Raw genomic sequence first — 24381 nt, 5'->3', positions numbered from 1 at the left:
ACATCAGTCATTTCAAAATTAGTGATGAGCACGTCTGTTCACGCCTCCAGATCACGACAAAGGCGCCGTCCGCACAGGGGGCACCTGGCCTAACAGAACGGCCGACACCTTCAGCAGCGCCACTACTGGGCCACCTGCCATTGGCATTTGGTTTTTGAGACCCCAGATCATCCTGCCTGTGCTGGGAGAGGCCCACCAGGGAGGACCAATTATCCCCAAATGCAGTTCAAGCCTGGCTTTACAGAAACTAGGCCTTGGCCCCATGTTGCTTGTAGCAGGCACTTAAATAACTGCCCAGGAGCACACTTAAAGATCTAGTAGGTTTGTTTATAAAGAGGCTGGAAGGGCTCCCGTCCTGCCGGGTCTCGGGAGGCAGCCTCTGTTAGCTGAGGCTGTAGCAGCTCTGAGGACCTGATCGCCTCCAGAACACTTTGGGGATGAATAAACGAGTCCATGCTTCTAAATAGGAAGTTTGCTGTCAATTTTAAGAATATGTCCTCTATGAGGCTGGGAAGGTTCTGTCAGGAGTTTTTAACACCAACTGCCTTCTAAGCATATGATTTCTGTCATTCACCTGGTCCCCTGGGAAACGACACTGAACCAGCCCATGCTGGAAGACACCTGAACTCTGGAGACACACCCCCAGGGCTAGGATGGGCTTCAGCCTGCTTGCTGGGCGTGACGGCCTGACCTTCCATCTGGGTCGTTCAGCATCAGGCTTTCTGAATGCAGGGGCGCTAAGTCTGAGCTAACAACCTCTGAGGGTCACCCGTCACTGCTCTCTGCTGCCTTCTGTGGGTTCAGCACCCCTTCCCCATGAAACGCAGCATGGCCCGTTCCTCCAGGCTCTGCAGGCGGTCCAGCTCCCCAGCCTGTGTCTGATGCTGCCTGTGTCTCTCTAACGGGACACTACTTTGGCCGGATGTGGAAATCTGGGTCAGAACACTGCATTCTCTTTAGCAGTTGGGAACACCATCTGCCTGTCAGGAAGCATGTGTTCTTCCCGAGCTGCCGCTCCTCCCGGTGGCGGCGGCTCCTCCCCCGTTGCTGCTACGATAGCCACGGTGGGGCTGTGCTTGGCCGGCTCAGCTGTATGCGCCTCTGTGTGCACTCACACAGGACCCTGCTTTGGATCTGTATTTGTATAATCTGGGAGCTTACGTCTGTAATCCCGGAAAATTCTTAGTAGTCCCTTCTTCCGTGACCTCCTGTGTGTCACCTGCTACCTCCCAGCCTCCATGCCTTATCTTTCCATTTGTATTTTTACATCTTTAACTCCTCCTGCTTCTTTCAGGAGGTTGGAGATAGTCATCCAACCTCCAGGGTTGGGCGTGAACACACGCACAGGTGTGCACACACAGCGTTCTACCCCACAGCATCAACAAGACACTGAAACGTTACAAAACGCGACCACAGACGCGCAGGGGCTGTGGGCCGAGGGGCTCCACCTGCCCGCTTCCATCCAGCAGGAAGCCGGTAAACTGCAGCCCGTTAAACTCAGTTCCAGACAAAACCAAACCTGGCTCAGAGTCTGAATTTTCTCTTGGCACATCGTCGTAAATGGCTTCCTCCGGATCTGGAAGTAAAGGAAAAGAGACTTTAAAACTGACCCAGATGCAGGGAGAGCAGTCTGCACTCACGGGGCCCACAGCCTCCGGCGAGGCTTCAGCCACTCGGAAGTTCGTTTTACAGGGATGGTAACTGGCGGGGCCCCACCGGAGTGCAGGCATTGTTCTTATGGCAGAACACTTCCTGGGGAAGGAACGAGAGCTCTACATGGAGCGGCTGTGAAATATCTCCAGGAAGAGGTTTATGGCCTCCAGGCCAACGTATCCCTTTTTTTTGTTTGTTTTGCGTTCAATTACACATCTTTATAAACATTTTTAAGTTATTGCAATTAATGTTTTCTGACATGCAAAACACACAAAGGTGGCATGTAGTCTCAGAAACAAAGGGATAAATTCACTGCTGCTCTGAGTAGGAATCAGCTGACAGCGTCATCTCATTTCCCGCGACTGCAGATGGAAGGCAGCCACGTGCACATATAAAGAGGCATAACTTTTAGGACAAAAACCTCTAAAGCTACTACATGAAACATTAGTATCCTAGGAAACTGTTTAAAGTATTCTCTTTTTAACAAAAAGTAGGGATCCTCCATGGCTGACGTTGCATGTGCCTGACTCAGGGGTCCCACAGGAGAACATTGTTTGAAGCTCATGTACGTATTTGTGAGGGCTCCCTGCTCTGCAGGCAGACCGACGGAACTACAGTGCACTCCATCCAGGAACCCACAAGAGTGACGGTTACTAAGCAACAGGAGACAAAACCAGGTAAATACAGCCTCCCTCTTCTCTGACATGCAGCCACTGTCCCTTCCCACGTTCCCGGGGTAAACACAGGGCCAAGACCCGGCATATTCTTGTGTTGCTGTCAAACCCCAAGTCAGAGCCACCTGCTGCCCCGAAATAATATGTTTCGATTGAGACGACAGTATTTCCACCCCTATTAGAGCACATGAGCGGCTACTGGTGTACAGGCCTCACGTTCAAATACAATTATTCCACTAATGAATATGAGTCATGGGAGAAAAAATCGGACAGCTTCTGCTTTGTAAATAAAATTGCTTGAGGACAGCGAGATGATAATTTAATCCTGTAATGATCCAGATTTAATAGCCCGCTCGCGGAAGCATCTACATTTGCGGAGTTCTTTGTTTCGACAATGTCATAATTAAAACAGAAATGAAACATTCCAGGGGAGAATTTAATAATTAGGAGAATGTTTAGATGGTCCTACCTGGTGAGTCAATCGTATAAGACAATTACAGAGACATTAGTGAGCCAGTGGATGGTAAAAGGGCTAATCAGAAAAGCAAGCTTACTTTAAAAAAAATTAAAAAGCAAGCCTGGCTAAAATTAGTTCTGCTTTCTGCACCACACGTGGAAGAGAAGGTCTGCCCTGCCGCGCCATCTGGTCTGTGGGCTGGCTTAAACACCTACCAACCCTCTTCAAAATGGTACCATGAGAAAGCATCTCACTGGGGATCACAAGAAAGAATGCCTTGTTAGTGCCTCCGTCCCCAGATCTCTGACCGTTATGACAAAAGACAGATCAGTACTGGAATAAATCCGTCAGCCAGGACGAGGCGGGTGCTGAGATGCAGAGAGCAGAGATGATCTGACGGGAGACAAAGCCACGGCTTCGCGGGGCCTGGGGGAGCAGCTGCAGTCAGCGGCGGCCGGTGCTTCAGATGAACGGGTACAGGACAGGAGAACAGCAGCGGAGCCTGACAAACACCCGCAGACCCCGGGGCCCTGGTGTGGTACTCACTCTCCATCCAGGCTGTGTTGGCCGGATCCGCAACCCAGCGGGCCAGGGCGCTGTCCTCCTTCTGGTCTGGATCCTCACTTAAAGAACACACACAAGAACATCAGGATGTTGAGAACCCCTCACGTGTGTCTGGTGGGACGAAGAATGGTGCCGCTGTGGTGGAAAACAGTTTGGCTCTTCCTCAGAAAGTTCGACGCAGGGTCACCGTGTGACCCGGCGCCTCCGCTCCTGGGTGTGCAGGGCCTGACAGACACCTGTCCACAACATCCACAGCAGCGTTAGACGGCTGCTGGAAGGTGGGAGGGGCCAGCGTCCGTCAGGAGACGAGAAGAGACACGCAATGCGGTGTGTGTGCACAATGGGAGGTACCGGGCCTTCAACAGGAAGGAGATTCCAACACACACTACAGCACGGATCAGCCGCGACACACGAGGCCAAGCCGATGAGCCAGACACGGAAGGACAAGCACCGTACGGTTCAGACCATATGAGTACCTAGGACAGGCAAGTTCGCAGAATGTAGAACAGAGGCCTTGGGAGCTGAGAGGGGGCACTGTGGGTTACGGCATGAAAAGCGGGGCTTCTGATCCGGACGATGAAAATGTTTCAAAGGCAGAGAGTGGTGATGGTTGTACGACTTTGTGAATGAATTTAATGCCACTGGGTTTTACACTTAAAAATGGTTAAAAATAGCAAACTTTATGGTATGTATTTTTATCGTGCTTTTAAAATGAATAATGCAATATACTGAAAACTACAGGATGGTCCACTTTAAAGAGGTGAAATGTAGTATGGTATACGAATTACAACTCAATAGAGTCGCTGAAAAGCAAACACACCTACCATGCAGCGAGCACGCTGCCATGCTAGGCGGTAGGTGCTCTAGAACTTGGTAAAACCTGGTCTTTGTATTTGAAGAATTCAGTCTGGTAGCAGAAAGGAACACAGGAGATAACGGTGAGAGCACAAAGCAATCAATTACAATGCAGGTGTGTGCACACGGCTCTGGAAGCACAGAGGAGGACGGCTTCACGAAACGAGACGGTTAAGCTAGGTTTTGGAGGGTAAGCAGGCGTTTGCCTGGAGGCAGGGATTTTCCTGGTAATTTCAAGCAGATGAAGCAGCATTTGTGAAGGCAAGCAGCATGAAAGAAACGCCCGTAATCAAATCAGTTCCAAGGATTTCAGATGAAAGCTGGGTCAGACAAAATTAAAAATCCTTTCTCCCCCTTGGGACTCTTGAGAATCTTAACAAGGTCAAGCACATTGTCCAGCTCTATCTGGTCGTGAACCCAGTTTCTCTTTATCCACAAAGTGTCACATTAACATCTGAAAGAGTCCTGGGCTTCAGGAAGACCTGATCTGGGGGTCCCTGGGCAAGAGGGCAGAGGGCACAGTGGACAGAAGGACCAAAGGGTGGGGAGGGGCCTCGGCAGTGAGCTCAGGTTCACAGCACTCAGCACGTCAGGGAAGGTCCAGGACTCAGAACGCCTGCGGAACACAAGCAAGATACCTGTTTGCTGGATCCTCAGAACTCAAGGAATTCAGCTGGCTGTCTTCTGCCGCCTCCTGAGTCTCTGCCAGGAGAGGAAAGTTCACACTGTTCACGCTTGAAAGACACGTCTAGGAACTTGCTTTTTACCCTTTAAATGGTTTCGCACTTTCCTTTCTCATCAGTGGAGAGGCTTATCTTATTGTAAAGATGATCAACTGGAAGGTTTACACTCTTCGACTTTTAGATAAAATGTGCTCCAAACAGGATGACGATGCAAACTGACACCCAAAGGCCTCATGAACCAGCCTGCAACAGTGGTGCCCAAACGAATCAAGCCAGAATCGAAAACTAACACCACGGGGACCTGCAATTATGATTCACTTGAAAACGTGTCCACAGGACAAGCTCGAAAGACTCTCAAGGGTCAAAGGTTCTACAGTTGGTGAAATCTGATAACCAAACTGCGTGTTCCCCTCAGCTGTCTTAACTTGGCGGGAAAAAACCGCTTTCCTCAGACTTCACACACATCTGTCCTGACGCGCGTTTGAGAGGCCACCGTCCCCCGGGGCTGCTCCTGCGTCAGGACGTCTAGCCCGGGGTGGTCCTCATGTGTGTCCTGACCCGGAACAGGGAAACAGACCCGGTGAGAGCAGGACAGCTCAGCAGAGACGCCGGCACCGGCCCATCCTGGACAGAACCCGCTGCGCTCGAACCGGACGTGTGACTCGGGGGACACCACGGGAGACGCAGCCGCTGCCCAAGGGCCTCGGCCGGGACAGCAAGGCGCTGCCCCCACAGAACCCCCCAGCCTGAGGGCTCACGGACGACGGCCTGAAGCCCGCCTGAAGCCTGGACGTCCAAGGTCAAGGCGCCAGCGTCTGCTCAGGCCCCTTCCGTCTTGCAGACCACATTCCTGCCGTGTCCTCCCGTGAGGAGAGCTGGGGGCTCGGCGGGCTATGTCATCGGGCGCTAAACCTACGCACAGGGCTGCACCCTCAGAACCTCACCTCCTGACACCATCACCTCAGGGGCCAGGTCTCAACATGTGACTCTGGGGCAGACACACAGTCTCCTTTTAAACCTGAAAACCCAAGCCCTGCACAACCAGCTGAAGCTGAAGCAACACAGCCAAGGGGCGTCTGCAGAGATGATGGACACCGGCTCCATGAGCCACGTCCTCGAAGCTGCAAGCCAGCTCCTCCCCGCTAAGCAGAGGTGCCACTGTGCCTCATGACAGCCTCACAGACCTGGGACCCATGGGGACCCGGGCCCGACAGCCCTGTCACAGGCACGGGCTCCATCTCCCTGCACCTGCCCGCCATGCCGCTGCTTCTCAAGGAGCCTCCTGATTCTCCCGGACACCAACCTGCTCTCCCAGGTCCCTCCCCACAGCCCTGGTTCCATGAACCGGGACTCCAGCTGGACAGTCTGACGGCAGAGAGCCTGTCGCCTGCAAAGGGACGACACGAGGGCACAGAGGCACACGACGTGGACAGTGCCGCCCGCAAGCACAAGGTGTGGCGGTGTCTGGGGGAAGGAGGCCAGGGTGGAGACGGAGCCCAGGCTGCTCCACAACGCTGCAGACAACACTCCGAGTCTCTCCTTGACTGGTCCCCACTGAGCAGCCGGGGCACAGTCTCAGGGCCCCCTACCTGCAGGGTCGGCGGGCGGGGCGGGCAGCACGGGACTGGTGTAGGCCGGCAGCAGCAGCGGCAGGCTGGAGGGCACGGCATAGCCGCAGGGCACTGGCACCGAGTACCCGCTGGGCACATGCAGGCCCCCACCCTCCCCCTCGGCGTCCGGGTCTGGGGCTGGCGGCTGGTCTTCCTGGAGGGGCGTGATGTCGATGACAGAATAGGGGTTGACTCTCGACAGGACCCCGGGTTTCAGTGGTTCCACTCCTGGTCCTTTTTCACATCCTGAGGATGAAAGGAGACCGTGGCAAACACGCCCGGCCATCCAGGAGTGGGCCGGCCGACACACCCTGCTTGCCCGGGCAACCCCAGGCCAGGGAGCACCGTGCTTTGGGGCACCTGAGGGGTGAGCGTGACCTTGGGGACCGGGGGCACACAGCCTGGCTGAGCCCAGGATGGCTCCTCCACTGAGATGAGTAGGGTAGAAGCTGCCAGAAGTGGGGGATCATTAACCACATGGAAAGCTGGTGAAGGTACCAACCAGACCATCGGTCAGTGAATAAAAGTGACCAACTCCACCTCCAAACTTTAAAACACACATTAAACTTGTATGTTTCATATCAAATAGCATTATTTTGAAATAATGTTTCATGTAACATAGTGACAAACTATGATGAGGCCATTTTTATTAGGAAAAAACACACCTGTTTCCTCCAGAACATAAACAGAAAAGTGGATGGACAAGATTGAAAACCACGGAAAACAGAACAAAGGAGAGAATCTCAGCCAAACTTGAATCAAGTCATTTCTGTCCACAGCACATCACAGACACAGGATAGATTTTGGGCTCCTGGACCCTACCTTCCCCCGGACGGTCCAACCCGCAGGTAGGCTGGCTGGTCCCTGGGTGGTGGCTGGAGGATGCACAGGGTCCCACGGCGGCAGCGGCGGCGGCGGCGGCGGCGGCGGCGGCGGCGGCGGCAGGAGCCTCTGCCCCCGCGTCCCCTGCCTCTGCGGAGTCTGGAGCCTGCCTGTCGGCCTCTGGAGCTTCGTCTCCGCTGTCCAGATCGAGCTGTTCCCCCTCCTCCTCGTTGTTATTAGTGTCATACTTGACTTCATTCTCTGAAGTTTAAGGTCACGTAAATCACACTGTTACTGTTTATTACCAGGAGAACAACTTTCTCTCTCCTGAACACACAGCAGGCAGTCAGCCAGCAGCGGGCACCCAGGTGGGCACCAGAGGTGTGACAGCGCTCCCCGCCCCCTCTGGGCCCCCGCCTTCCTACTGGGAAAAGTCGGTGCCATCAGGCTTGGGGCATACATCTGGGTTTCCTCTTGGAAGGACCCTCAACTCACAGGCTGGGAAGAAAAAGCAGGAGAGACAGAAAGGAAGAGAAAAAGCCCTTGCTACGTTTTACACTCTGGGCTTAGAAGCGCATGAGTGAAAATCAACTTGGAGTGACACTAAATAAGCCACCAGGCAAGGAGCGACGCTCACTTCAGCGGTTGCTACGCCATCAGGGCAATGACTTCACCTGTTCCGTGCAGCCTGGCAGTGGCGCATGCCGTCTTCAGCGTAAAGCTGTGAGTTACCTGTGTCAGCTGGGCTATGCTCTTTTGGAGGGAAAGAGAGGAGATGCAAAGATTTGCTGATGCAAGAGTTTTTACATGACTCTTACGAACAGTAAGATCCCTCATGCAGACTTTTAAAAGAAAAACAAAAAAAGTCAGCTGAATCTAAAGGACCAGAACACTGCATCTGCTGTAATCTCAGATCACTAGAAGGTCTCTAAAATTTTTCTAAGAAACAAGAAAAAAAAGTATATGCTGGAATTAAAATGTGAAATGGCATTAAATTCATCTGTGTCTACCTGAGTTTTCTATCTATTAAGTATAAAAATACTAAATAAATTATACTTAAAAATACGTTGTTCTAAAAAGAAATGAGTGAAGGTGGTCACGGGAGACCCTGTGTCTCAGGCCCCAGAGCTCATGTTTTGTTCTGACTCCTCCCAGGCTCTTAGGGCCTAGTAGTTCAATAAGTTATAAAACTCTTCTCTTTGTAACAGTTTTCATCTGTTTGATTTCAGGTGCGCTTTATCTAATTCTCCAAGTCCAGCAGCTGCACGGTGTAATCCCAAACGAGAAGGCTGACAGAAGGCCAGCACGTGGTTCTGACTCGCGCTGTCGTGAGCCTCCACGTTGCCGGGCATGATCCATGACATTGCTAAGCCGAAACGTCACTTTTGTCAGGGTATTTAATTGGCATTATGTCCCTGCCGCGTTTATTTGGCAAGTGTGACTTTAAGGAAATGATGACAACTGCACTTGGAAAATGTTCTGGAAAATTTCATGTTTCTGTTGAAGAGATTTCTTGCTCTAAGATGTGTTCACCAGTTTATTTCAGTGAATAAACTGAGTACTTAATGATTTAGCAAAAAAAAAAAAAAAAAAGGCAAGGAGGCAGGCAGGCAGCTGCAGGGAGAGATGGGGAGAACTCCGTCAGGCCCAGCCCATCCCAGCTGCCCGCAACTCCTGGCAGATGAGGACCGAATGAATGCCGCAGTCAGCTCACACAGTAACCGGAGCCTGGGAGTTGGGCGTGCTGGCTGGCAGGGAGGAAGTCAGGTAGGCTGTCCCTCCTCTGAGCAGATAACCCCAGCACCGCTGACCCATTAATGGTTTCAAAAGACTTGTCACAAATTAACACATTAAGGGAAAAGACTAAAAGAATAGTCATTCTTAAGGCCAGAGATCAAAGCTATGTATATTGTTCCTGGGTTCTCAGACCATAGCTGATTAAATCTGCAAGCTTAACCCAACATTTGATGTTTCTCCTGTTTCAGATGAAGGCTACTTGTTTTTAATTCCTTTTACTGTTATGAAGAAGAGCTTTAAGAAGGACCAGGCTGCAAACAGATCCCCCAACAAGGGGCTATTCATAGTGGGTCCCCCGCCACCTCCAGGCTCTGCGTGTCACAACTGGGAGCAGGTCCCTGGGGGCAGCAGGGTCCCCAGAACAAAGGCCCCCCCCGAAGGCCAGGCCCCTCCCCCGCTGGACACTGCCCACTGTCCTTGCCTCTGCGTGAGCTCGCTGCACATCACCAGGCAGTGGACGAGGACTGTCCTGAATCAGCATGGATATGGTGACACTGATGACTTCCTTTCCCTGCCAGGACTCACTTTTTTTTGTTACTAATTACAGAAAGGTTTTGGTTTCTGGTGGCTTATTGTTGCTGTTCTGTCCCTAAGTTGTGTCCAACTCTTTGCGACACCATGGACGGCAGCATGCCAGGCTTCCCTATCCTTCACTAACTCCTGGGGTTTGCTCAAATTCATGTCCCCTGAGTCAGTGATGCCATCCAACCATCTCATCCTCTGCCCGCCCCTTCTTCTCCTGCCTTCTATCTTTCCCAGCATCAGGGTCTTTTCTAATACGTCAGCTCTTCGCATCGGCTGGCCAGAGTACTGGAGCTTCAGGTTCAGCATCAGTCTTTCCAATGAGTATTCAGGGTTGATCTCTTTTCGGATGGACTGGTCTGATCTTGCTGTCCAAGGGGCTCTCAAAGTCTTCTGCAGCACCACAGTTCAGTTTACCATTAAACGTTGAGATCTGCATCCTGAGACACCCTGGACCACCTTGTAACGGTGTTTGCATCTGGGACTTGCATCTTCTAATTTGATTCTCTGAGCGCCTCCAGGGGCCCCACCTCTAAGAGTTTTAGGAATGTTACCTCCTGAGGTCAGGGCTACTCCAGTTCTATCATCCCAAGGAGGAGGGAAACTGATGCCAGGAGAGACGCACACATGTTCCCAGTCATCCTGCTCGTGTGTCCTGAGGATGACGTTCAAACCTGAGCAGCTGCTTGGGAAACCCTCAAAGCCACACGCTTCTCTGCCGCACAACTTCCTCCCAAATCCTGCTTCATCCAGACGATTTGACTTGGTGCCTAGGAAGCTTCTAGAAAAGGCCCAGGTCCCTGATGGCAGGCTGGACATGGATGGAGCTTTCCCACCTGAACACGTGATGTATGGCACTGTGTACAGAGTGCTATGCCGCCACTGGAAACGGCAGCTGTGAGATCCTCGGACTGACACGGAAAATAATCGAGTCTTCAGCATCATGTAAAAATGTAGGGTCAGCAGTTTTAACAATCGATATTCAACAGCTGCTATCATGTGGAAAAGAAATACGAATGGAAAGACAGAAAGCTGGTCAAAATACAGGTGTCGCAGTGGTGAGGCAAGCACGACCTCGATGATTTTTAGCTCCCTCTTCACATTAGAGGGAGCTTTTAGGAGGACAGTTTCACTTTCATAATGGGGCAAATCATGCCTAAAGTGTCGCTGAATCATTAAGAAGGGGACTTCCCTGATGGCCCAGCGGCTCAGACTCCACGCTGCCCGTGCAGGGGGTGGAGGTCTGATCCCTGGTCAGGGAACTAGACCCCGCAGGCCACACAGCATAGCCAGTCTATCAGCCCCATTGCTAACTGTTACAGATGTTAATTACCCAGAAAGTCATGTAAGGATTAGAGTACTATCACGTTAAAATGTGGCACCAACACGCTTCAACCCTGGTCTCAGCCTCGGTGGCCAGGCAAGGAAACAGCCACCAGCTGCGGGAGATGGCGTGGGTTAGCAGCCTGCATACCCAGCGCCCTACGTCCACACGACCTTCCAGGCTCCCCAGGGAACCCCCGCAGGTGGACCACGCCTGGAAGAGAGCCCACACGTGCCCACCCACCTGCCCCGCCGCCCGCGCGCAGCCCGTTACCTTCCCGGGCGGGAGCCGGCGGGCCCGGCTGATCCATGCTGCCACAGCACTGCGCTCTGGGCTTCAGGGCGTGCAGGGCCGCGGGGAGGAGGCTCGGCTGTTAGGGCCGGGTGGCCGGTGGCCCTGGTGCCACTGGGTGCCCGCGGACAGCCTGAGGGGAGGAAAAGGTGGGTGTTCATTGGTGGCTGCAGTGAGGACCGTAACCTCCTCGGCATAACACTCAGGGCAAAGTGAGGCGGAGAAGAGACTCCCGGTGTCTTGATGGCACCTGGAACCGCACACAGGAGGCACTGGCCGGACCCCTCCCTGCTCGGGATGCCAAGTCGCTGCTGAACCTCATACGTGTGCTGAGGGGGAAATGGACACGAAAGCCCAAGCATTTTTCTTCTTCCTTCAACTAAATCTTTACCAGTTTGGGGTGAAGGGTTAATTTCTGAGGACTGAGGAGGAGGCTAGTTGTTTTTCAAGCCCGTTGGAGCAAACGCGTCGGTGAACCCGCCGGCCTGGGCTGGATCCCAGGTCCTGCTTCATCCTTTCTATCTCCTGCCTTCCTGTTTCCTCACAAGTGTTCTGAGATAGGTGCCACACCAGGCAGGCCACGGGAGGTCTGGTCCCACGCTCCCCAGGAGGCATCCTGTGAACCAACGACACTGTTTACAGTGTTGATACCCCCAGACAATTGCCTGGGCTCCACCAGAACCATTATGGGAAGATAAACTTGACAGACGCACCTTCCTGGTTCTCAGGGTCCCGGATGAGGCCCAGGGAAGGCCCCCACAGATGCCACACAACACTCAGCAGCACCCTCTGGAAGAGGGACCGAGTACGGGCTCCAAACCATCATGAAAATGTGCGCAGACCACAAGGGTCAGGGGACTTAAGACTTGGAGGAGCTGGAACAGTAAGCAGACAACCTGAGCCTTTCACCCTCACCAGCAGACACTGGCTTCTGACAGTGAGTATAACACCACCGCTTCCATATAAAGTCAGCAGACCCTCAGCTCACACCTGCCATGTCCTGCTCTGCACAGTCACAGCAGGACAGCACACATCACAGAGGTGTGTGCACACATACATACACGCGTGCTCACACGTGCAGAGGTGTGCACATACATACAGGAGTGTTTGCATGCATGCACGCACAGATGTATGCCCACATACACAGACGTACTCACACACGTGCACAGACGTGCGTGCAGATACATATATGTGTGCTCGCACATGTGCAGAGGTTTGCATACACATTACATACACGTGTGCTCGCACGTGTGCAGAGGTGTGCGTACACATTACACACGTGTGCTCACATGTGTGCAGAGGTGTGCGTACACATTACATACACGTGTGCTCGCACATGCGCACATACATACATATACGTGTGCTTGCATGCATGCAGAGGCGTGTGCACACATCACATACACATTTGCTCACACGTGTGCAGAGGTGTGCGTGCACATGCACACACAAGTGCTCACACATGCATGTACATATATGTGCGATCGCACATATGCCCCAGGAGCTGTGTGAACACATTATATATTCGTGTGCTCGCAAATGTGCACACAGAGGTGTGTGCATACACACACACGCACATGCACACGGAGGCCCAGGAAGCTGCGAGGAGGGAACAGGAAGAAGGTCAGGAGGACCTGCAGTCAGGAGAACACAGAAAGGGGTGACATCAGGTGATACATCATTTCCCAAGAAGAAATTCAAAAATGCCTGGGAGGAATCGAGGAAAGAAGAACCTGATGGGCTCAGGGCTCCCGGGGCGACAGGGGCTGCTGTACCACTCCATACCCTCACCACAGTCAGGGGTGGAGACACCGCCTCCCTCTCCCAGTGCAAAGCAGCCAAGTCCAGAGCAATCTGAGGACCTGCGCAGGCCCTGGGGCTGCCATTAGGGCAGAGCAGCCCCTGCGCACCACTCCAACAGGACCCTAGCCCCATTGTCCATCGAGCAGACACCACTGGCCCATGGCCGGGCTAATCCAGAGAAGCCAGACGCACAGGCGCACTGGACCTCAGGGTTTTCCGAGTGTTACAGATTCCTTGGGTTTCTCTATCATGTCGTTTACTCATCTTAAACCACACTGTACAAATCTCATTAATGCTATTTGTCCTACTTAAAATGCATAATAGAGAGTCTAAGTGATTTCCTCTTTTCCACTGCTAACACGGGACAAAACAAAAGAACACACCAGTGTTTGTCTCACTCTGGAGCTTGATCCTACTGAGCAACCACCGCTCACCTGCTGAGCTCCCAGGACACCAAGATGCACCGCGTAGCCATCCTAGTCTTCCTACTGCGGACGAGAGGACGCCCGGGGCTCGCCCCCAGGGCAGAGCTGGCACTGGGACCAGCCCCGGCACCCTAGTCTGTGTATGTGACGTGTATGGATTTCAGAAGATCACGACTGTTAACTTCCAAAACCAGCATCGGGGGAAACCACCTTCCTGAGAAGGAGGCTGTTCAGGAAGCTCACGCACACAGGACCTGCCTCTGGGTTTGGGGGGCTGGGTGTCCGTGTTCCGCGCTCTGCTCTGCGCAGGCATCGCCCCGGGAAGCTCGCTCCCCGACGCTGGGTGGGCAGGAGCTGGGCCTCCTCCCACCTTCTCTGGCCGCCCCGCAGCCTCAGGCCGGCGCCTGCTGCCTTCTGGCTGCCCACTGGGTTTGCAGACAGTGCTTCTGGGGACAACACGGAGCCCGCTTGGCCCACGACCGACCCAGGGACGGAGGACGAGCCTGGTCTTCTCACAAGCCCCCCTACCCCCAGCGGACGAGCGGCAGGAGGTAACACTGGTCTGGGCTGCTGGGCCCTGGGGACTATCACTGTCCTTCTCCAGTTTAAGGCTGTGGTTTCCAACAAAAGACGGCACGTGCGACGGAAGCGGCCGCCTGGAAAGCCGGGCAGGGCACGGGGCGGGCCCGAGGTGCAGCCAGGACTCCGCCCCAGAGCCTGGGCAGCTATGGAAGTGCCCCCGTCACTAGCCTTTTTTTTGGTCACAGTTTCATGGAAGTAGCCTGAGTCTTTGCTTCAGCGAGGTTTCCAGCAGCTGAGCGATCTCTGTAGATCTGCAGGGAGAGTGCCATGGACACCCCGAGGGTCTGGGACCTGCTGCCTCTCCAGCAGGTATTTCCCCTGGGGGCTCGGGGTCCAGAGTGTGAGGAAGGGGGTGCAGTCGCCACCAAGGTCATCCCTGTGGAGAAACAGCACGAGTACCCAGGATGCGGGAGCCTGTCTGGGGAGACCCTGCTTGGGGCTCCCCTCTGGCCCAGGGCCCCAGCATCCTCACTGTGAACTGAGATGAAGGGGCGCCTGTCAGCGGCTGCGGGGCTGGGGGCCGACAGTACTCACCCCCTGGCGTCGGTGCCGCCCAGTCACACGAGGTGGGGCACAGATTATAAGCTGAACCCATCCCCAACCCACCAGCTTGGGCCCACAGAGTCCACCCACCACAGACTGTGCTGCAGACTGTTGGGGGACCCAGGGTCCCCCACAAGGACTGGACATCAGCCATGAGTGGGAGTCAATACACCTCAAGCCAGGGGACAGGGCCTGGGGATGCTGGAACGCGGAATCCTGATGGGTCACGGCCGCCAGGCCCGTCTCTGTCTAAAACCACAAACTTCCCCGAGCAAGCTAATGGGAGAAAGGCTCTATCTACCTCCATGCGGAGATCCAGGAGGGAAGAGTGACAAGCTCACACGTCTTGCTGGGAAGGCTCCATGAACTTAACTCTAAGTTAAGTCAAAAACACAACAAGCCTTTTCACTGAATGTTTTCGTAGATTTTTAAGTAAACGTGATGCTCACAGAAACAAGAATGAAGGGAGGAAAGTGGAGAGAGGAAGGGGAAAGAAGAAAAAGCAGGTCTTCCCATAAGCCAGGCTGGGAACGCAGCTGCCGGGGGACGTCTACTTGGTGACCATCAAATCTGAGCATGGAGGGCACGGGGTGCCGAGTACCCTCAGGGCCCCACTGCGGCGTGTCCTGGGTCGCCTGTCTCTCTGCCCACATCAGACTGAGGCCACTTTCGTGGGGCCTGAGTCCGCTCCCCCCAAAAAATGAAAAAAGAGTGAATAGAAGCAATTTATTCCATGCGGCAAAGATTGTGACAGCAGCCGATCAGCAAATGTTTACTGTCTTTCCCAAACGGTCCTTTGCCCTGGGGATCAACCCCTGAGAATCCTGGGAGGGGCGCTCACTGGGAACCGCAGCCCGCACCCTGCCGCCACACCCGCGCCTCCTGGCTCCGCTGCCTTGGCCTCAAATCCTTACAAACCAACTTCCTCGTGCACATTCCCGGGTGCGAATCGGCTCACCCTGCAGACTGAGCTCCCGTCCTCTCTCCCTGCTGTGTCCCTGTGTCCCTCCATGTCTCTCCCTCTCTGTGTCCGTCCTTGTATCTCGGTGTCTCTGGCCCTGTCTCTGCGTCTCTGTGTCTCTCCATGTCTCTCCCTCTCTGTGTCCATCCTTGTATCTCGGTGTCTCCGGCCCTGTCTCTGCATCTCTGTGTCCCTCCATGTCTCTCCCTCTCTGTGTCCGTCCTTGTATCTCGGTGTCTCCGGCCCTGTCTCTGCGTCTCTCCATGTCTCTCCCTCTCTGTGTCCGTCCTTGTATCTCGGTGTCTCTGGCCCTGTCTCTGCGTCTCTGTGTCTCTCCATGTCTCTCCCTCTCTGTGTCCATCCTTGTATCTCGGTGTCTCTGGCCCTGTCTCTGCATCTGTGTCTCTGCGTCTCTCCATGTCTCTCCCTCTCTGTGTCCGTCCTTGTATCTCGGTGTCTCTGGCCCTGTCTCTGCATCTCTGTGTCTCTGTGTCTCTCTATGTCTCTCCCTCTCTGTGTCCGTCCTTGTATCTCGGTGTCTCTGGCCCTGTCTCTGTGTCTCTGTGTCTCCCCCTCCCCCTTCCAGCCTGCTCTCTGCTCAGCCAGCAGGAAGGGACACAGCCCTTCCTTGGGAAGCCCATCCTGGGCGGGTCTGGTGACAGGATTCAATCCCAGGGAAGCAGACGGGGAGGAAGGGACAGGAGAGGTGGACGCTGTGGGGCTGGGGACACAGCTGGAGGAGCAGGGGACAGATGGCTGGGGGGACACAGGTTTGGCCAAAAGTCCGGAAATGGAGCCCCACTGCCGACCCAGCCTCCACAGCAGCGCTGACCCCATCCCCATGTCTGCCCAGCCCCCCAGGGTGCAGGCTCCAGGACAGAGCTCTGCCACTCCTGTTGACATGGGGGGCGGGCAGGGTGCGGTGACAGCTCTACCCACGGTGTGCCCCTCCCTGGGGAGTCACCTGGACCTCCCCAGACTTGGTCCCTATAGGCCCCAGGCCATGACACACGGGACCACAGGAACCGGCCTGTGGAGCTCCGGCTGCCGCCCACGCCATCATCCGCAGGTTTACAGGCGTGGAAACGCATTGACTATTCATCAGGGCCTCCGAACAAGGATCAGAGCCCAGAGCCGTAGCTGACGCGCGGACTGATTTCAGACACACTGAGGGCGGGGCGGCCCTGGGCGATGCTCCTCGCCCCTCCTGGTCTGGCTCTCCTCCCCTCAAACCCCTAAACCAGCGGCCTGCACAGGACTGGACACGGGGTGCCCCAGACCCAGCAGGCCCTGCCCCACGCTGGCGCCGAGCCAGACTCAAGAGTCAGGAGGACCGCGTCCCCACCGCCCCCCGAGGGCCAGGGGCCCAGACTTGCAGCCCAAACACCCCCTCTGTGGGCTCCTGAAGCCCTCCAGCCTCCAGGCACAAACATGGGTGTCCACGGCCATGCAGTCCAGCCCGAGAGCCTCCTCTCAGAACCATCCAGACACACGACCCCTTCCTTTCAGAACTCACCAAGGACAAAGTTAATTCTGCCTTTACTTGGCCACATCTCTGAGAAATCTTTTCATAAAGCCAGTGTTACAGTCATGAAACGGGAGAAAGTTACCCCTGCAAGGGGGTCAGCGCCGACAGGGGGCGACACCCCAGGCCCTGGTTACTGGCTGGAGCCTGCGTCCATCTGTCCAGGCCTCCCTGTCACCTCCCCCAGCACACGGCCCGACCAAGGACAGGCCCCAAGCACACCCGCCAGGGGCAGTTCAGCACTTGTGCATGGGCCAAGAGCCCCACGGACCAGGAGGAGGGGAGCAGGGAGGAGGGGAGGAGGCCAGAGACGCACCCCTACCCGCACCTCCTCCCGCGACCCACACGCCCAGCAGTTTCTTGGCGTAAATTCCAGCTCTGAAAAATCACCCTGACAGACACAGCTTCCCGCCTTGGGATGGAAGGAATTTGGGGAAACCCTGGGCTGACATCCAAGCCCCTGCCTTCCTTGCACAGGCACCTGCTGCCCACCTGGTAGACCGACCCTGAGGGGTCACGCTGCAGCAGGAATGGCCCCTTATTTATGGGAAACGCGAGTAACTCCTCCCACAGAGCAGGAAGGGCGCCGTGTGCACGTGTGATTACATCAGGCAGATGCAGGCAAAGCCGCTGCCCCCCCCGACTGGAGCCTTACGTCATGTGTTGGCGCAGCGGCCCACCCAGTGTAGGGCAGCCTGGCCCCACCTGGTCCCTCCCTATGGACGCCCATCCACCCGACCCCGGCTCGGACCACCCTGCAGACCGCAGGGGGCACCGGGGGGAGCACCTTGCTGTGAAGCCCAGGATGCCCTCGACCGCCTGGCCTCCCCTGGGTCCCCACCCCCACCCACACACAGGGAAGATGGGCGCCAGGGTCCCCTGCCCTCCTGTCGGCCCAGATGGGCTGCAGGGACGCACACCCTGGAAACAATCTCTCCCCCTCGACTACCTGCGAGTCACGGCCTAAACGCTCCTGCCGTCTGGCAAACGCCGCCCTTTTCATTCCTTCCTATTAAATCACCGCGAGCAGTGCATGTCTAAACGCTTTTCCAGAACAGAAGCCAGCGGCAGGCCCATCAGGTTCCCTCCAGGCCCCAATCAGTTCTGGACCCAAGGCGGGACTCTGTCCTCCGCAGACCCTGGCCTGGGTCTCATTTTAGTTCCAACGGAAAAGTGACCAAGGCCATGTCCCCAGGACAAGAACTCTGACACCAGGCCTGGCCCCCGCACCATCGGGGAGAAGGGCCTGCAGGCTGAGTCCCTGGCCACGCAAGCAACATCCCACTCAGCTTCTCTGACGGACGGAGTCAGGGCTGCCCACTGCCCACTGCCCAGTCCAGGGCTTGAGAACAAAGCGTGCATTGATGTCTTATCAGTTTCACCGTGAGCGGGCCGCTGGGGCCAGGGGCCAAGGCCACGTCCCCCAGGGGGAGCTGACGGCTGCACCAGCCCGAGTTCCAGCCCCACGTTTGCCCTCCTGGCATCTCGGCCAGGCTCAGACCTGCACACGCAGGGAGTGAAAAGACACGCCGAATTCCTTCCATCAGAGCTCAGCGCTCCTCGCCCAGAAGCGGACTCTGGCTCCTGACTTGGAATCACGTCTAACTCTGGAAATCCTGGGCTGTTTCTGCACTGGTCCACACAGGCGTCCCATCCCCACCGCTAGGCAAATGCCTGCACTTCCAAGCCCTTGCATGCCACTGCTGAAGCAAGGCAGAGCCAGCCCGACGGGCAGAGCACCCGCCCGACTCCCTGCGTTGGAGACCTCGACATCCTCCAGGGTCCAAGGCCTCCTGGGCTTCCCCGGTGGCTCAGTGGGTAAAGAATCCACCTGCAATGCAGGAGACATAGGTTCGATCCCTCGATCAGGAAGATCCCCTGGAGGAGGGCACGGCAACCACTCCAGTATTCTCGCCTGGAGAATTCCATGGACAGAGGAGCCTGGTGGGCTACAGTCCAAGGGGTCGCAAACAGTCAGACACAACCTTGCAGCTGAACCATAACACCCACCAAGGCCTTCCAGGCCCAGCGGAGATGGGTACTGACCTCTGCTCCAACCCTTTCAGCTCAACACTCTCAAGCTCCCTCAAGTCAGTCACCACCCCTTCTTCCCTTCAGAGAAAGAACGCGGAGAACAGGAGGAAACACTGAGTGTGCACGGCACACTTCTACCGAAACTCCTCAGCCCGTCCCGTACGCTGAGAGCCTGGTCTCCACACTGTTGAGAAATGACTCAAGTTCAAAGTTCACATCTGTTTGACTCTGAAGCCCGAATGTCCACAGTGCTTTCTTTAAAAAAAAATGATGTCCACTTGCCAGGCTCTGGTTCCCCGCAAACTGCCAGCCTCCAGCCCAAGAATCAAGAGTGAAGCCTCAGTCCAGGAAGCAGAGCCCCTGCCCTCAGGACCCGACCTCCTCGCACGTGGAGACATCCTTGGCTTCGCGTAGTTACCAGTGGGCGGACTGTTTGGGCACCCTCATCTATTCCTTTTGTTTTCTTCATAAAATGCCCAGTTCAGGAACCCAGGTAACTACCGAGTCAAGGTCTTGAAGCCTCACCTGGGCCACCGGGCTCAGCCGTCCTCCTGGGAGCACGGAGGCCTCCCCCCGCCCCCGTGGGCCTTGTCCCCGCTCCCTTTCACAAGGGCACCGTGAAGCTGCAGCAACCTCTGATGTCACATTTACTTTAAAAAGCAATTTCTAGTATCAGAAAGTGGCTCCTGGAAGAGAAACACTTTAAACCTAAAACAAAAAACTCCTAAAACTCTTTTAAAGAATCTTTTGAACATTGCTTAACGGAACCAAAAAACATCAACAACCCACAGAAAGCACTCTCTACTAGCAGGTACCCATTACTTTCCCGACATAAAGAAGAACAGGAAATGAAAGAATAACAGCAGTGCCCGTGACTGGCCATTTTTATCATCAAAGTTTTGAAAAGGCACACACAGAAACAAAGATGTAAACAAGCAAAAGCCGACTTCAAGGCCTGCTTCTCTGAAGTCTGAGTTCGGAAGGAGTCCCAGTGAGGGGTGTGTGCTGGGTGGGGCTGGTGCCGGGTCAGGGGTCCCGTGCCAGCTCTCCCGGGCCTCACTCCCACAGCCATCATGGTTAGAGAGGGCCCGAGCCCCCACTGCGGGCCCCGGCCCACACCCCTAGACCCTGTGCCCCTCTGTACTGCTAAGCCCCAGAACTTCCCAAACTACACTTCCAGAAGGCTTAACTGAGGGAGCAGTAATCCTGCCCATAAATGTTTAATGCCTGTGATCCCCTTCTGTCTCGTTTGATTCCACTCCCTTTCTACCTGGGCCAACTATGAGTAGTGTGTGAAATAAACACCAACATGCTCTGAGTATCTAAAGATCTGGATTTTCATTGCAGCGTTTCTATCATGCCTCGTGCAATAAGAATACTGTATTATTCGATATGGATCTTTAATTTATAGTGACACAGCCACACTCACAGCATTTTCATTTTGCTCCCATGCAGAGCATTCTTGTTTTAAAATGCATTTTCACAACTTGCCTTCCAGCAATTTCCTAAGTGAGTAAACTGAGGTTCTACAGGAGACGTGACTCTCCCAGGGTCGGGGGAGCAGTTCCAGAACTCAGCCCAGGGGCTGAATGCCACCAGAACACCTCAATCTCCAAGAATCTCCAAAGAGAAGTTTCTAACCGTCTAGCCTCACCAGAAAAACTTCAGAGAACACCAAAATATCAAGAAAACAAATTCAATAAAACAAAGTCAACCTGGACCTTAACAAATTAAAAAAAACAATTTTTAATAGCTCTGGATTTTACCTCATCCCTAACTGTCTATAACTGCTTTGATAATACCTGGCCTGAGAGAGAGAGAGAAACTAATTATTTCAGGAAACCATGGGAGTCTACACCTGACTATGAACAGTCACGCAGCCACCTAACTGCAGATGTTGTTGTTGTAACAACAGTCACTAAGTCATGTCCAACTCCTTGCAACCCCATGGACTGCAGCACGCCAGGCTTCCCTGTCCTTCACCACCTCCCAGAGCTTGCTCAAACTCATGTCCATCAAGTCAGTGATGCCATCCAACCACCTCATCCTCTGTCATCCCCTTCTCCTCCTGTCTTCAATCTTTCCCAGCATCAGGGTCTTTTCCAATGAGTCAGCTCTTCCCATCAAGTGGCCAAAGGATTGGACCTTCAGTTTCAGCATCAGTCCTTCCAATGAATATTCAGGACTGATTTCCTTTAGGATTGATTAGTTTGTTCTCCTTGCTGTCCAAGGGGCTCTCAAGAGTCTTCTCCAACACCACAGTTCAAAAGCATCAATTCTTCAATACTCAGCCTTTTTTATGGTCTGTCTGTCACATCCATACATAACTGCTGGAAAACCACAGTTTTGACTCTACAGAGCTTTGTCAGCAAAGTAATGTCTCTACTTTTTAATATGCTGTCTAGGTTGGTCATAGATTTTCTACCAAGCAGCAAGTGTCTTAATTTCATGGCTGCAGCTGCCATCTGCAGTGATTTTGGAGCCCCCCCAAAATAAAGTCTGTCACTGTTTCCATTGTTTCCACATCTATTTGCCATGTAGTGATGAGACCAGATGCCATGATCTTACTTTTCTGATTGTTGAGTTTTAAGTCAGCTTTTTCAGTCTCCTCTTTCAACTCTCATCAAGAGGCTCTTTAGTTCCTCTTGCTTTCTGCCATAAGGGTGGTGCTATCTGCATATCTGAGATTGATATTTCAATTACTGAAATACTGACTGCAGACGGAGTCACTTAACCAAACCATAGCCCAGGGCCAGTCAAGTAAACATGGTGAGAGCTTAAGGGATACATTATATCAATATATTAATATTACACAGAGTATATCTCATCTTTCCTTTATTAAAAAATTATATCCTTGAAAATATGTTCAAAATACGTATTTTAACTGATGAACAGTAAAAATGTTATTCCTTGCAATGTTCTACCTGCAGGGATATTAAGTAACTCTTGCATAAGATCCAGGACATTGGCAGCTACTTTATTTTGACTTTGTGGCTCAACCAAAGAAAAGCTAAAAATCCACTGCACTTAGTTTATGAGATTTTTCACCTCCAGTAATTGAAATGTAAATATTATATTGCACCAAGTATGTCTGCTGCTTTCTCAGAATGTTCACGTCCTGTTAAAAGCTGAAACATTTACTCAGATTTCTACCTTCAAACTGAGGGTCTTTCAGAGGGTAAGTGTTGCCAGGTGGGGATGAGGAGTCACCTCTCCCGGCTGGCAGCGCACCTGTTTGTCTCCCAGCCATGCAAGATGGGAGGGAGGGTTTCTAAAGTAGCAATTACCTTCACCCTAAAGTGGGCTAAGGAGAAGGAAATGGCAACCCACTCCAGTATTCTTGCCTGGAGAATCCCAGGGACAGAGGAGCCTGGTGGGCTGCTGTCCATAGGGTCGCACAGAGTCGGACACAACGGAAGCAACTTAGCATGCATGCATGCATTGGAGAAGGAAATGGCAACCCACTCCAGTATTCTTGCCTGGAGAATCCCAGGGACAGAGGAGCCTGACGGGCTGCAGTCTATGGGGTCGCAGAGAGTCAGACACGACTGAAGCGACTTAGCAGCAGCAGCACGAAAGTGGAGTGGGCCAAGGGCTTTTGCCTCTATAGGAAAATACAAACGACTATTCCCGACCTAAACACCCCAACTGGCCACTCCTCAGGGGACTTCACTGGGGCCTGGTTCATCCAGACCCCAGGCCGGGCCCGGGTGCCTCCTGCACCTCCGGATGGCCGGTGGGTCTCGATCCGTTGCCGTTATCCCGGGACTCTCGATAAGTGGGGCGCTTCCAGGGCCTCAGCTCCGCCACCTGCACTGTCCACGCCCGTGGCGGCGTGTGCCCCGAGCGGCCCTCGCACTGTCCCCCAAAATCTGGGGTGGGCGGGCAGCCCGGACTGCAAGGTGCGGTGGGATCGGCCAGTTCGAGGGAGCTGGGCAGAAGGGAAGCTTCCCAAGGAAAAAAGGAAACTCCCAAGCTCCGCGATAGGTGGGCTCGCGGGCGGCGCCCTTCAAGGACTCCCACCCCACCCCTGTCCGCTCTCATCCCTCAGCGGCCCGCCGCCCCGCCCGCACTCAAGCCACAGGACCCTGTCCTCCCTGGCCCGCACTCACCCTGCAGCCGGGCCGGAACCCCCGCCCGCCGTCCCTCCGACGACCCCTCTCCCAGCCCCGAGTCAGCCGCCCCGGGATGCGCCCCGGCCCCGCCCACAGGGAGGTAGGCCCGCCCACGCGCCGTGATTGGCCTAATTTCGCAGCTCCGGGAGTCCATTGGCTGTCGCGCCTGCCCGTTCCTCGGCTGTGCCCTGCCCTCGCGCCCGCGCATTCCTGCGGAGCCACGTGGCCGCGCGCCCCCTCCTTCTGCCCAACGCCCGGCTCGGTTGCGCACGCGTGGGCTCGCGGCGCCGGGCGGGCAGGCTTCCCGGACCCCCCGGACCCCCCGGACCCTCGTCTCTCCCCGCGGAGCCCTCGGGCTGGGCACCTGTGGGCAGGGTCCTCCGGCCTATCTCTCCCCCGGCGTCCCAACCCCCTCCCCATCCCCAAAGCTTCCACCCTTTCCCTTTGCTGGCTGGCCCTGCCTGCAGGGGCGTTCCTGGCTCCTCTGGAGGTCAGCTGCCTCAGACCCGCCAAGTCTTGAGGGTTTGGAAAAGCAAAGATTTCTCACATTTCCGAGGCATGTTTTAAAGCTTACCTTTTACTGAAAGGTTCTCATATTCACCTTCACTTTGCCGGTGAACATGGATTGGAATTCACCATCCTCTAAGAGACAAAAAGTAATGACTTAAGAGGCAGAGGTTAAGCCTGCGGTGTCACCCTTTGAATGGACAATGCTAATAGGGCCTAAGGGAAACTGTTAGCCACTCAGTAGTGTCAAACTCTTTGCGACCCCGTGGGCTGTAGCCTCTCCCCCCCCCCCCCGCCCGCCCCCCGCAGGCTCCACTGTCCGTGGGATTTCCCAAGCAAGAATACTGGAGTGGGTAGCTGTTCCCTTCTCCAGGGGGATCTTCCCGACCCATGGACTGAACCCTGGTCTCTTGCTTTGAAGGTAGAATCTTCGGGGTCTGAGCCTAAAAAGCATCCTTCTACTATGAGCTCATTTGAGGTGAAAATCTGCATATATGCTTGGTTCCTCACAAAAGCGCCTTAAGATGAAAAAGAATTCCGTAATGTGCTGTTGAAATTATTTGCAAGGAGCATTTCTTCGTTTTATAATTTTAAAAAGGAAGCGTATTATTACAGCATATGCTGTAATTTCTGCTAT

At 54.4% G+C, this 24381-nt stretch overlaps 1 protein-coding gene across 4 annotated transcripts in view; it reads right to left on the bottom strand.

The window, feature by feature from the left end:
- The window catches only part of ARHGEF10 (Rho guanine nucleotide exchange factor 10), a 61499-nt gene extending 38170 nt beyond the window's left edge, over positions 1–23329 (bottom strand). For 3 of the 4 annotated variants that reach the window (XM_069573372.1, XM_069573373.1, XM_069573374.1), the window contains exons 1-7: positions 23235–23329; positions 11235–11385; positions 7319–7579; positions 6476–6742; positions 4842–4905; positions 3331–3407; positions 1520–1576 (exon numbers count right to left, since the gene is read on the bottom strand). In XM_069573372.1, the coding sequence (XP_069429473.1) occupies positions 1520–1576; positions 3331–3407; positions 4842–4905; positions 6476–6742; positions 7319–7579; positions 11235–11271 (763 nt within the window). In that variant the 5' untranslated portion in view covers positions 11272–11385; positions 23235–23329. The remainder of the gene's footprint in view (positions 1–1519; positions 1577–3330; positions 3408–4841; positions 4906–6475; positions 6743–7318; positions 7580–11234; positions 11386–23234) is intronic. The other variant, XM_069573375.1, reaches the window with a different exon arrangement.
- Between the last annotated feature and the right edge of the window lie 1052 nt (positions 23330–24381).

Source organism: Ovis canadensis, chromosome 26, assembly GCF_042477335.2.
Source record: "Ovis canadensis isolate MfBH-ARS-UI-01 breed Bighorn chromosome 26, ARS-UI_OviCan_v2, whole genome shotgun sequence".
In the NCBI taxonomy this organism is placed as follows: Eukaryota; Metazoa; Chordata; class Mammalia; order Artiodactyla; family Bovidae; genus Ovis; species Ovis canadensis.
The sequence above is the reverse complement of the archived record's forward strand: the minus strand, read 5'-3'. Positions and strand labels throughout refer to the sequence as shown.